The sequence below is a fragment of the Artemia franciscana genome, chromosome 16, assembly GCF_032884065.1.
Source record: "Artemia franciscana chromosome 16, ASM3288406v1, whole genome shotgun sequence".
Taxonomy (NCBI): Eukaryota; Metazoa; Arthropoda; class Branchiopoda; order Anostraca; family Artemiidae; genus Artemia; species Artemia franciscana.
The window spans coordinates 25,591,404-25,605,422 of record NC_088878.1 but is presented as its reverse complement, the minus strand read 5'-3'; the positions used below and the strand labels follow the sequence as shown (position 1 = coordinate 25,605,422).

Genomic DNA, 14,019 nt, shown 5'->3' with positions numbered 1-14,019 from the left:
AGCACTAATTTGAGCCAATCAGATTTTTCTGATTGGCTCAAATCTAATAGGCTAAAATTTATTCTGATTGGCTCAAATCTAATTGGCTAAAAATTAGCACTAACTAAATCTTGATTTTAGTAAAATTTCATTGTGAATTGGCTCAAATGGAGCCTAATAATAAATTATAGATAATTTTGCACCGACATGAATGCAAAATCGCACCCAGTATATAATATTAATGCATACCTTTGAAAGTTCTCCCAGTTAACACTTGATTTTCTGAATTTGATTTGTAACTAAACATAACCTGCTACACTTGAAGATCATACTTGGAGAAATGTAAAAAGTAAAGTCACTAGAAAATTATTATTTTTAATTATTTTTATAAACTATTATTTTTATTTTATTTACATAGATATTTTTTTTTGTACATGACGCTGTACTAAACCACTTCAGGCCAATAAAGCTCTGCCATCTCTTTCACCCCCTATCTATTCAAAGCTTCACTTTTTATCCTCCTCCCATGGAGTTTCTGTTTCCTTTAAGTGCTTTCTTTTAACTTCTCCTTCATCCTCCTTTCAGGGACTACATGTCTTTCGTTTTGCGCTGATGGGTCACCAGAAAGTACGATATTTAGCAATTTGTCTTCTTTCGTCAGTAAATCAGGGCCTAGCCATCTTCCACTGTAGTCTTAGAAAGTAAAATCGAACCAATTTTTTGTGCACCTTATTGTTTGATATACGGTCAGTCAAATGAGTTCCTGAAACTTTGATAATTTATCTGGAAATATAACAAATTATTCCTCAGCCTATCAAAGTACTATGGCATCCAGAATTCGGATTTTAATTGGCGGACTTATCTTAATATTCGCTATTTTTTTTTTTCAGTTACGGAAAATAAATTCAATTGCGAAAAATAGAAAATAAGTCTTATTGGCCTTTACTATTCTACCTTTCTCTGCGTCTTCTCATATCTAGGCATGATTGAAACTTGTCTGAAAATAGTTAAATTTTCCCAGTTTCACATATTTTTCTAGCGTTCTTAATGTTTTTTTTAGCATACCCATGTTTCAGAGTCATCTTTGGCCACTGTCTTCACTGTGACTTCCAGTATTTTAATCGTAATTGGCGGAGTTTTCTTAATGTTTGGTCGATTGTTTTCCAATTGCAAAAAAAAAAAACACCCTTCCCCTTTACTATTTTACTTGTTACGTCTCCTCTTTGTCTTCTCGACATTTACTGCAAGTATTGCCCGGGCATGATTTAAACTTGGCAAAAATAGAAATTTTTTTTTCCCAATTTCGCATGTTTTTCTATAATTTTTTATTTGAGGAAAAAAAAAATCGAATCCCCAGAGTATGATTTGATTTGTTATAATTTACATATAGTTTAAGTTATATATATATATATATATATATATATATATATATATATATATATATATATATATATATATATATATATATATATATATATATATATATATATATAGCTGAGTCTCAGCTAGCAAATACGAAGTGAATGAGGCAAGAAATAAAGTTAAAATTTACACACTCCATATTTTTCTTTTTTTTCCATACTCTTCTCGATATTCTTCTCGCATTTTGCTTTTTTGTTCTTCATTTTCTTCTTAATTGCTCTTTTGGGGGAGCCGGTGTTTTGTGATTACTGCTTGTTCGTTTTTCTTCCTTTCTTATGTGTTTTATAGTGTTTTCGTCTTGTTTCTGTCAGAGCGCGTGTGCGAATAAACTTCGGCTACACGTCCTCTATGGTGTTGGCGTGGCATAAATTGAACAGCAAAGTGAAAATAGCTAGCAAATAGATTTCAGTTTTTTCCATTAATCCAATTGGCCAGATGTTTGTGATGTGATGTTTGTTTTGTTCTAATTAATTTTTCCTGGTTTCCCTTTTTAAGGAAAAAGGGAAATTCTTCTGTAACACTATATCCTTTTACTCATTTTTGCTCCCAAAAAGTGGCATGAGCTTGTCTCCCTTTTCAAAATTTAGGATAGCAGCAATGGGCAAAAACAGAGGGAGAATTTTCAAAAACGCTTTTTAAACAGGGGGATTTATTATTAACAAAGGAGGAATTTAATAAATTAAATTATAGTTAAAGACTAGTTGTTATTATCTTTTAAATTAAATTATTAGTCAATTTGTATGATTAAAAAAATAATTAAACTAAATAACTAATGATGTAACCGGTTTAAACAGAGTCTGGAGAATTAACAATAGTTCGAGTAGCGTGGAGACATTTGAGATAAAGTTAACACAACACAAGAGTTAAAAAAGAGTAAAGGTTTTATTTTAAAAGAAGTTTGGTTTTTGGTTTTTAATAGTCTCGTTTTAAAAAAATAATCAAGAAAATCAAAAAGTTGTATAACTTGTAATATAAGTATAATCTTGCATAGTCTTCGTACTGAAATAAGAAGTTTAAGATATTAAAATAAACTAACTACTAACTAATACGTGAGCGAACAAAATGTTCCAAGGTATTTAAATTATATCAGCGAGACTCATGTCACGCTGTGGAAACTAGTAAATTAACATGAGATTGAGAAGAACAAATTATTCTACTCACATCTAAGCAAAGCTACCCACACTCGCCAAAGTACCAACACCAACTACCTCCCTTCCAAAATCCTCTCGCCCTTCTATACAACCCCTGTTTACAATTCGCACTTGTTATTTAGGAAGAATCAATTTGTACAAACAAACATTTCCAAGGCTATACCAAGAAGAGATTAATCCCTGGTAAACAACCCATAAACCTAATAACAAGATTCTTACAATGATTAATTAAATTATTAAAAATTGGAATTAATAATTAAGTTAATAAACTAATTGAAAATTAATGAAATTGTCCTTAAATTGATAGTTGAATAATCAAATTAAATAATTTAAATTGACTAAATAACTAAAGAGGGGTGTATTATGAATAAGGGAGGGGGGATGGTATGTTGACAATTTTTTATATTTACTGGTTAAAATTTCGTAGAAAAAAAAACAATTAGATTTTGCGTGCTTCTACTGATTTAGAATTTGATACAGCGACACCGGGTAAAAAAGAGGGGAATCATTTGAATTGAGACGCGGCCAAAAAAGAAATGGATTTTAGAACCTAAGATATTGAACAATTTTTGGAAGCGACAAAGGAGATCCTAGGATTCTCCTGTATGCAATCTATTCCCCTGTACCACTGTAGCCTTTTAATCATTTTTACTCCTAAGTAGTGGCATCAAATGTACAAGGGATGCCCCCCTGAATTTTTGCCCCTTCCCTAGATTTTAAAATTTACTTTTTTGGCGTTTTCTTTATTGGAAAACTCTTTATTTTAGGTATTTTCATTGAAAAAGCTAAAGAACGATGGATTTAGCTCCCCTCCCCCTAAGTTTCTCTGAATTGTCACCACTGCTCCTAAAACCAACTGTGTCCACAGAAAAGTGTGGAAAGGTAGCTGCCTCCTTTTTAGGAAATAATAATCCACACAAAAAAAAGATCCAGCAATAATTAAAAAAGGGAAGGGAGAGAAAAGGGGCTTTTTAAGCCTTTGGTCCCTGTTATTAATTCTACTAGCATCCTTATATAACACTAAATTAATTTCTTTACATAATTTTTTAAGGATTTTTTTTTTTTTTTTTTTTAATCCTCTCCCTTTTTAGAATATAACCGGCGTAATTAACACGACAGTGTTGATTAACACGGAAATCGAGATCAAAAATTGTTCGATTCGATTCGATCTCGATTCGATCAATCGAATCGATCGAATCGATCAATCAATCGAATCGAGATTTGATTCGAGATCAAAAATTGTTCTTTGAATTTCATACTCGGTACTAACGGCGTTGTAAGTATTCTGGTTATCTAATTCATGCTAGATGACTGACGATATTGATTCAGAACAATTTATTTAAGGATTATGTTTTTTTTTCTTATTCCTGTCCTTTTTTTATATAGGACATAATGCGTGTTGAACACCTATGGCATGTCACGGACCAGGAATTAAATGCCAATTGTTTGCCAAGGGACCCGAGTGAAGGGCAGCCAGGTGATTCGGGTGATTACCTGTCCAGTTTATGCTCAATTGCCGACCATCGGTTGTACAAAATTGTTAAATGGTGCAAAAGTCTTCCATTATTCAGAAATATTCAGGTAAATTTGATAATTTGAAAACTGACCTGATTCAGAAATTCGTATTTTCGATTTCAGATTGTATCCATTACCCGCTAGGGAGTGCATCAGTTTCTTCTTATCTTCATCAATTGTCAGTCTTTTTTGGCTTTGTTTTTGCCACCTCAGCTTTTTTTATTATATTTTTTTTTATGTTCAGAGGTTCATTTCAGACAAGCTCAAATTTGGGAAAATTTAAAATATACTATAGGTGCGGGAGGGCAAGTTTTATGAATTTGTGGAAACAGCGAACTATAAATTGTGGAAACAAAATTAAAAAAAAATCACATTTTTCACAGCAGAAAATCTAGCCTACGATTAAACAAAAAAAAAGCAAAAAATTGATTTTTGTTTTAAATACGATTATTAAGTACTAGGTGTTTTTACAAAGGATTTTGTTTGACCTGGCGCCCTATTGCAAAACCATTTTGATATTAAATTGTTTATTTTTCTACTGAACTTTAAAGAGAAATATCCTGTTTTAAGACAGACTTTTACGCATCATGACAACTAAATGAGTTAAAATACGTTGCACCAATCGAACCGGTGCGCTTTGTCTAGAGTGTTAGAATATAAAGATTAGTTTCAGAAAGGATTTTGTATATATTTTATATATATATATATATATATATATATATATATATATATATATATATATATATATATATATATATATATATATATATATATATATATGTAGTACTTTTATGTCCTAACTAGATGTTAGGACAATAAATATTATGGGTATATATATATCTGTAAATATGTGTAAATATAAAACATATGTAAAAATAATAATAAATGTAAATATGATAACCTTTACCAGAAAAAGTAATGAAGTTATTCTGCTTAGATTGAGGACCAGATTGCCTTATTGATCAATACTTGGTGCGAGTTACTTTTCTTCGCTTGCTGTTATCGTTCTGTGTCGACTCAAGGTCAGGTTCGTGTGTCAATGGGACGAAGTATAACTGTGGATGAGGCCAGGAAACTCGGGATTGGATCCTGTATTGAAAGGATGGTCAATTTTGCTGATCATTTACGAAGGTTGAGAGTGGACCAATATGAATATATGGCCTTAAAGGTCATAATACTATTAAGCTCAGGTTAGTTAGAATTTTTGAAGGTAACAATCTTAGTGTATTAGAAAAGCAGAAAATCTGTAGGTATAATCCCTGAATAAATACCAGATAGTATAGAAATAGCACTGTGATATGTGATCCTCCTTCAAAAACCTTAGGTAACATTGGTATGGAGGAAAAAGTGAAAGGAGCTGCCCAAAATACGTGCTGTCTGTAGTTCATATTTATGAAATCAACTGCATATCCGTGTGTGTGTTGTCTGTGAAGGTCGTCTTAGGTATAAATCCTCCCCCACCCCAAGCTCCTTTTTAATACTTTCGTGCTGACTGATAATAGAGACCCTGAAGTACAAACACTTGACAGGTCGTTCCGTTGACAATATTCAATTCCAAATTCCATTTTGAGCCCTTTATGTAACTTCTTTTGAGCCCCAAAGGTAACTTATTCCCTTGACTATAGTTTTTAGACGGATAAGATACTTTTCCTCGGGGGGAAGGGGTCCCAAAAAAGCATCAAAATTTATTTATATTCAGTTTTGTTACGTTTTTTACGAGTCGGACAAACATTTGGGGGGGGGATCAAACCTCCTAAACCTTCCCCCTGGATACGGCCTTTGGTTTCAGGCTCTTTTGAGAATTCTTGCAAATTTGTTTTTCGAAATAATATTTTACCATTAAGACTAATGAAAAATACTATTACCATTCCTAAATTAGCTACAAATGGCCACTTTTTCTGACTAGACAGTTTTTTGTAGAGACAACTTTAATTTTGGGCTACTCTGGTCTGTTTTTAGCCCTTTTAACGACTCAAAATGGAATTTGTGTAAACAATGAACTAGGAATGGTGGACCCCCTCCCTAAGAAAAGTAGTATCTTATAATGGAATTTGATCAGATTTAAAAGTATTGAACCCTGTCCCTCTAGGTAAATGACAATTTGGGATCAATTATAGCCATGCTGCTTTGACTTTCCTTTGAAAGTAATATCAGTTATAATGCTAGTAAAAGGTCCGTGTAGACATACAAGGACACTTCCTTTTTTTTAAATGTGTGATTTTTATATCTACCGACACAGGTGATATTTCGTCAATTGAAAAAAGGTTAATTTGGCAAAAATGTGGATGAGACTGAAAAGAGAGGCGGTTTGATATGTTTTGTGTGTATTAATTAATTAATATTAACGGGAAGTAGTAACTGGTAACGGTTAGCAAAAGTTAAAATTAACATTCGTTAACATTATTGGGTAGCTAACCTCGTTTTCTTCTTCTTTCATTGTTAAAATACCATACAGAAATATGTATCTAGTTTCTAAGATACATGGATACACTCAGATACTCTAAAAACGGAATTTGCCCAAAAAGCGATTATTGAATTTGCAAGGAGCATAAAAAAAGGTATTAAATGGTGTACTCACTTTCTTCGTAGCTAAATTATGTGAATATTTACCCGTGACTCTTTACTTAAGCAATGTAAGAACGTTACCTCTGAAAGGAAACGAAATACCGAAAATTGTTTCTCCACACATACATAGTTGGATTTTGACTATTTTAATATGTATTTTGACTATGGTAGCCTAGTATGTTTATGGTAATATGTATTTAGTATGGCAGTTTGGTAATGAGTTTGGCTATAGTAGTCAAACTCTTGGGTTTGACAAACAGGGGAGTTGGAGAGGGAAACCGGAAATCTTGGAAAACGCTTTGAGTGGAGAAATCCGGATGAAACCTGGTGGGTAGAATAAACAAATGTCAGAGATACGTGATTGACGTAACCAGACTGGATCCACCCTCTTTGGGGGAGTTTGGGGGTGGGGTTCAGTGCATTGGCGAGTTTTGTGCTTCTGGACGTGCTAGGACGATGAAAATTGGTAGACGTAGTAGTAGTAGTAGACAGGTTTAATAGCAAGCACTTGACAGCTATCGCTGATTTGTGTTTCTTTACAACATATACAAAATCAAACTACACTTGTAAATATAAATCAAACTATAAATATTAACTCTTATTATACATTTTGACGAAAACCGGGACGAAAGAATTACCATATTGGTTTGTTCTTGCTTTAACGGGAGCTAACTTATCTTGCTTTCTCGTTTTTGATGGTAGAGGTTGATCAGGTAGAATGTCATGGTGCTGAGATTTAGAAAGCAAAAACTTTCCAAAACTCATTATCAGAGTTTCGTACCGGTTTTGGAGTGACGGCAGTCCTAGCACTTCCAGAGCCTTTTCGTAGGGGATGTCACGGCGGCCCAAGATGATCGATACCGCTCGCTTCTGAACCGATTCAAGCTCCTGACACAGATACACTGTGTTCTAATTGCCGAGGGCACCCAAACAGGGCACGCATATTCCAGAATGGGGCGGACATACGCTATGTATGCATAGTTAATACTCTCTGTGTTCGTATTGAACCTACGCGTACGGTTTAAAGTCTGTAGACTAGCGTTTGCACTTTTAACCACGTTCTCAATATGTGCGGCAAAGCTGAAGTCATTAAAGAGAGTAACTCCAAGGATCTTGATACTGTTTGTTAGAGGGAATGGAACATTTGGCTCCATATCATCGCTTTTTAGCGGGTTAAAGCGTAATATCTTCGACTTGTTCGTATTAATCTCAAGATTTAGCTCCGCGCACTCTTTGTGAAAACACTGAAAAAATTTGAACTGAATTGTGACGTCACAATTTCGTTTTGTACTAAATATTTCAGGATAAATGTTAGGTCGTCCACGAACTTGTAGCGGTCGTCATGGTCAGCCACGAGGAAGTTAATTACAGACAAGAATACAATAGCTGCAAGCTTAGTGCCTTGAGGGGCTCCACAGGTGGATGAGGACCATTCGGAATTACTATCACCTTCGTAGAGAGCAAACACACGATGCATCTTCTGACTGAGAAAGTCCAACACGAGCGAAAGAGTCTTTTTCTTAGCCCCCATTAGCTTGAGATTAAGGGCAGCTACAATGTGATTGATTAAATCAAATGCCTTTCGGAAATCTATGGCACCAAGGTCTACAAAACTATGACCTTTTTCAACCCACTTGAGGAGACTATCGTACATCCGCACTAGGTTCACTGAGGTATTACAGTCTTTCAGTCCGCCGTATCGTCTCTGGTCGATAGATCCCTTGATTTGATCAAGTAAGACCCTCATGATAAGGGTCTCGGCCACTTTTGCCAGGCATGGTGTTTGCGAAATAAGTCTAAGTTCGTCACAGCTCTTAGGGTCGGTAACCTTCGGAATTATTCTAACATAACTTTCTTCCAAACAGCTGGAAAGATCCCTATACGAAAGCAAAGGTTTATCAGCACTGAGAGTGGTTTCGCAATGAAAGGGGCGTATTCTCTAATCAGTTTGGGTGGAAGTTCGTCTGGATAAGCTGAACAGTTTACTTTCACCTTCATCAGGGTCGTATAGGTTGTCATCTCATCGAAAATAACTTCACCTTCATCTACGCATGACTCAAGTATTTCAGACTTCTGGGCTTGTGTGGGAAAAGGAAATGAGGTCCAGATGCGGGTGAAATATCGATTAACCTCATCAGCAGTTGTGTAAGTTCCGTCAGGGTGGCTTATTTATGCTGTTGTAAATGAACTTGCCAGTGATTTGCTTGACCGCTCTGTGCCATTTCCTGGGATTAGTGTGCCTAAGACTGTCCGAAAATTTCTCACGTCCGTAATCTTTCTTCGCACTTCTCGTGAGAGAGGTAATGTGATTTCGCTTTTTTTTTGCATTTTGCATTTTGCAAATCTCCTTGGAAAAGCTTGCACTTTTTTCGGATTAGTTTCTTGATTTGGGGGGTTATCCAGTGTTTATCACTTTCACATCTAGTGAAAGTCTTTTCAGGAAAAAACTCGAGGTATTTGGCATGGAGAACTTCGTTGAACAGTTGGCATTTTTTATCGAGGCTTTCGTCTCCATAGACTTCTGGAAAAGGGTAAGTAGCTATCCATCGACCATAGGTGCAAATTGCTGAATGAGTAAGCGGACGGTACTTGACACGCTTAATTTTAGGCTTGGGTATTGAAGCGGCAGCTGACCAGAGCACAACGTTATGATCAGAACAGGCAAGTGGCCCAAGGGATTCAGGGGTTTGGTAATATGTCTCACAGTTGGTCAGGATTAAATCAAGTATTCATGTGCTGGGAAATTTACAACCTGCTTGAGGGAAAGGCATGATGCTAGACTTGTCAGGAAGCTGCACAAATTGAATTGATAAAGTTGTTTCTCCTGATTCGACCATCTGGGAGGCTGAAGGGAGAGGAAAAATTAGAAAAAATGAGGTATTTTCAACTTACGAGTGGGTGATAGGATCTTAATGAATTTTGATATTTAGAAGGACCTCGTGACTCAGAGCTTCTATTTTAAATCCTGACTGGCATTAAGCCTCGGATTTTCCTTTTAAATCAATCTATTGATTCTTAGAATTTTGCTAGAGCTCATGCCATGTGAGCTCTTGGCTCTTAGCTCTTCTGGCCTCGTTACAAGAGCCATATGAGCTCTTAGCTCTTTTTGTAAATTGAACTTAATTTATTTTATTTTACTTTTTTTTCAGAAAGTTGGGTATTTGATTTTTTTGGCTTTAATATTGACTTTTGGTTTAATAGTGTTATTTCGCGTTTTTTTTTTAATTTGTATGACGATGGCTATGGTTGTGATTATTATGTGTTTTTGCCTTATCTTTTATTGTGACAGGAACTGCCACTGATTGGCATGACCGTGTAAGGCCTTTGACAAAAAAATAGTTTAAGTCGAGATTTTATTGAATTTTCAAATTCAAGTGATTGAAAAGATGCTGAAAGTTGACCTTGAGCATTTCAAGTAGCCATATTTGTCTGATGGTCCCCTTCCTTTAAAAATGTGTATACTATTACTTTGCAATCATTTCAGGCACTTCCTTAAAAAAATTTAGCGATTGTCATTTCCGGAGATATGTTATGGAAAAGTTATAACATTAACTTAAAACAATTTTGAATAAGTTTATATTAAATAAAAAAAAGTCTTTGTTTTCACAATGATAATGAGAAACGACAAACATAAACAAATATATGTAAGGGGGATGCCTCGGCCTGAACCTCTCTCCTCTAAAGCCCATTTTGTGCTAAAGTTTGCTCTTGTTGTATATATATCATAATTATAACAGTTGAGTTTATTCATAAAAGAAAATGCATAAATCATACGACATTAATAAGAACAGAGGAAGCGCAAAAAAAGAGAAAGGGGCTAGACTTACTCGCCCTCAGACTTCTGAACTGCAGTAAAACATTGAAATTTCCACACCAACACACTGCCGCCCATCTAAAACTAACAACTTGGACTACATGGAACAATGCCATAAATTAGTAAATATACACATTAACTCCTGATTTTTCTTTTTTTATGTATATTTAAAAAAAATATGTAACTACCCCCTGTTGTTTAATTTTTAGATTCAAGTGATTTGAAAGATGCCGAAAGTGTCCGTACCTCACAGGAAAGCGTCCTCCATGCCCTTCAGCAATACACACTCTCTCACTATCCAAGTATGCCTTCAAAGTTCGGTGAGCTCCTCCTACGTATACCTGAACTTGAACGAACTTGCCAAATCGGAAAAGAAATGCTATCGAACAAAAGGGATGGAGAGAACCAAGGTTTTAATTTATTATTTGAATTACTCCGTGGAGACCATTGATGATGGTCATTAAATAGAGATGTCACCTTGGTTGTGGCTAGAAATTAGTCAGTAATGTTTTGGTAACTGGCTCATGCAGTTTGGTGCCTAAGTTTTATTTGTGCCACAAAATTTTGTAAACATTCCATTTATTACCTAACGGTTGCTTCTCTTCTTAGTTGCTATAGCAACAAAGTGATAAATATGATGACTTGGTGATTTTTGCCATTCAAAAGTATTTCTAAGAAGTTAGTAAAGCATCGGACCTTTTTTTTACGATGTTCAAGTGCAAAGACATAGGCTACCACAAGATAGCTTGTAAGAATCCATTGAAGATGGCGTTGAAGAATAAAAACCATACTTGTAGTATTTTTATGACAAAGCTAAAGTGACTGGGGGCTCTTCTGTATCACGGAAATGACGCAATATATTAATATTGACTGTTTTGCGTAACCTTTTTTTTCTTTTTTTTTTGTAAGTAATTTCGTTCTTGATGTCACTTGCTAAACTGTGAAGAAAAGAAGGGTATATCAGTTCTAGCCTACATTTCATTATTGTTTGGATTTTAGCACCTTTTAGGAGATATTAGCTTTCTTCAGAATTATAAAGGTGAATTATTTTTTTATGAAATGTAGAAATCTGATTTTTTATTATTATTTTTTTTTTTTTTTTTTTTTTTTTTTAATATTTCCAATTTTGATGTCACTTGGTAATCTCTGACGAAAGGAAGGGTATATCATTTCAATTCTACATTTTATTATTGTTTGGCCTCTTTTAGGAGATGTTAAATTTCTCACCTTTTTTTTAGTTTCTATAATATAGAAATCTGAAATTTCAAAGTTGAGAATTCTTATAGACTCAGCAAAACTAGATAGAATCAGCAAAACTTCTTTTCTGTTTGTATGTAATACACAAGTATACAGTTTTTGGGGGTCAGAAAATTTCTTCTTGGTGCTTGCTTTTGAAACAGTTGGCTCCAAACACACATTCTGATTTTATCTTTTACTGTCGATTTAATCCTACGAGTTTTTTTTAATAAAAACATCATGCCCCTTTTTTCTGGACCGTTGGGACCAAATTTGAACATGGTAGACTCCACAAGGTACCGACTTCAAGCCCTTGCGACAGTTGCTGCCATCTTTGTTAGTGACGATTCTGAGGCCATTAACCAAATATTTTCCTGTGGAACAGTATTGTCTGTGAAGAAGAATTATCATTCATTATTTGGAATAATTATTATCTAATTGTTTAATTATCTGGTAATTATCTAATTGCCAAAACGTGTGGAATATCTTCAGCCATTCTTCTTATTGTGTCTTCTCGTATTATAAATTGATTTAAAAGAAATCTTTGATAGTTATTTACTGTATATGCGCTTTTTTCAATGTAGTTTTTGTTATTTTTATATCACTTCACTATCAGTGAACTGATATAGAAAGGACAAATATAATAGTGTATTCGCTTTACATTCTTGTTGTTTTCGATTTCTTCTTCCTGAAGAGCTCCATTTGCTCAAGTGTCCGTTGCTACTGAACAAATATTCTTTTGCTGATATTTTTAGAAATTTTATTGCCTTATTCTTTTTTGTACATAAATACCGGTGATAGTGTGTATGGGATTTCAGTGATTACTAACATTTTATCTTTCAAATTCGTCTGATTTTTTAAAGATGTTTGTGCTGTAAGCATATACTTGCAATACTTAATCCCAGTGCTTTTTTGGATTTTCTACTTTTATATATTTGTATTTTTTTTTATCGTGCTCTAGTTGTACTCTGTATTGGTTTTTACGTTTCTGTTTTATTTTTTTTTGCATTGGTTGAAACGTAAAATTTTGTGAATTTTGAAACGCAAAAAGAGGTTTCATTTAAAACTGGCATACTTGTTCCTTGGACTATTAGAGCTAATCCCAGACTGAATCAGACTGTCCTCTAACCTAAGTTTATATAAATTACATAATTAATTTATTTTGATTACATATGCAAAGAGTAGTAAAAACATATGCAAATCTAGTTCATTTTAATATGAAAATTCTACTCTTCCCTCACAATTTCCCCTTGAATAATTTTACCCACATGTAAAATAATAATAATGATTTTTTTTTAATTTGAAAAGTTTTTAAAAAATTTGGTTGATTACCAATTTAACAAAACTGTTAAATACCAAATTCGGATAATTTATAGAAAAAGAGTTTCGTATATTCGGAAGTGTGTTGGATGATAGAATTCATAATTAACTAACCTGTTAATTGAAGAACAAGAAAATGTGAATAATATGACCGGAAAGAACTATCAAGTATTCGTGTGGAGGGGTTTTTGGTTTCACTCAGCGCATAAAGTATTAAGAGGGCCATGGGGGAAGGGTTTGTGCCTTAAAACTTTCGCAAGAGTCTACTCAGCAACTTCTTAAGGTTTCATGGCGGTCAGATCAAAAGTGTGATAATGCATACAGGACACACGGACAGACACATACTAGGTAACTTTGAGTCCTTTGAATTTATTTATGCACGATGCCATTTATATCTGCTCCTAATAGCGTTTCATAGCGAATTCAACGCATTTATGTAAACAGTGACCTTATTTAAGCTCAATTTAGAGAGTTGACGGGGCTTTTACTTTGTGGCTTTTTTTGTAAATGTGAAAAATATTATAAATTTTGGGTCTACCTGGTGTGTCTTGATAGAATTTAAAATGCCGACACTTTGGGTTAGGCTGATTTAAAAAGAAGCAACTTTTTTATTCTTTTCTTCTAACAAAGAACCTGACAAAACTATAAAAAACCGTTAAGAAGAGAAAGCGAGGATAAAAACAGTCAGTAAAAAAAAATGCAAATTACAATGCAAATAGTTCGGTCAAGACCTCCAGTTGATTAAAAAAAAAAACAGTAAAATCTAAAGATAATTTAAAAAAAGCAAAATAGTCTTATTTTAGTTTTTTGTGTTTGTTTTAAGGTTCGGTTTCTTACATTATCTTTACATTTTATCGGTGTTTTTGATTACATTAAGGATGGTCAAGTGAAGGTCTTGACCGAAATATTTGCATTGTTATTTGGGTTTTTTTTTTTTTTTTTTTTTTTTTTCACTGGCTGTTTTTATCCTCACTTTCTGTCTTTACGGTGTTCTATTGTTTTCTCATGATGAGTGGA

At 34.0% G+C, this 14,019-nt stretch overlaps 1 protein-coding gene across 1 annotated transcript in view; it reads left to right on the top strand.

Annotated features, from left to right (window-relative positions):
* The window catches only part of LOC136037276 (nuclear hormone receptor FTZ-F1 beta-like), a 120,315-nt gene extending 106,776 nt beyond the window's left edge, over positions 1-13,539 (top strand). The window contains exons 10-12 of the mRNA XM_065719912.1: positions 3,939-4,133; positions 5,005-5,257; positions 10,656-13,539. Of these exons, the coding sequence (XP_065575984.1) occupies positions 3,939-4,133; positions 5,005-5,257; positions 10,656-10,897 (690 nt within the window). The 3' untranslated portion in view covers positions 10,898-13,539. The remainder of the gene's footprint in view (positions 1-3,938; positions 4,134-5,004; positions 5,258-10,655) is intronic.
* Positions 13,540-14,019: the final 480 nt, after the last annotated feature.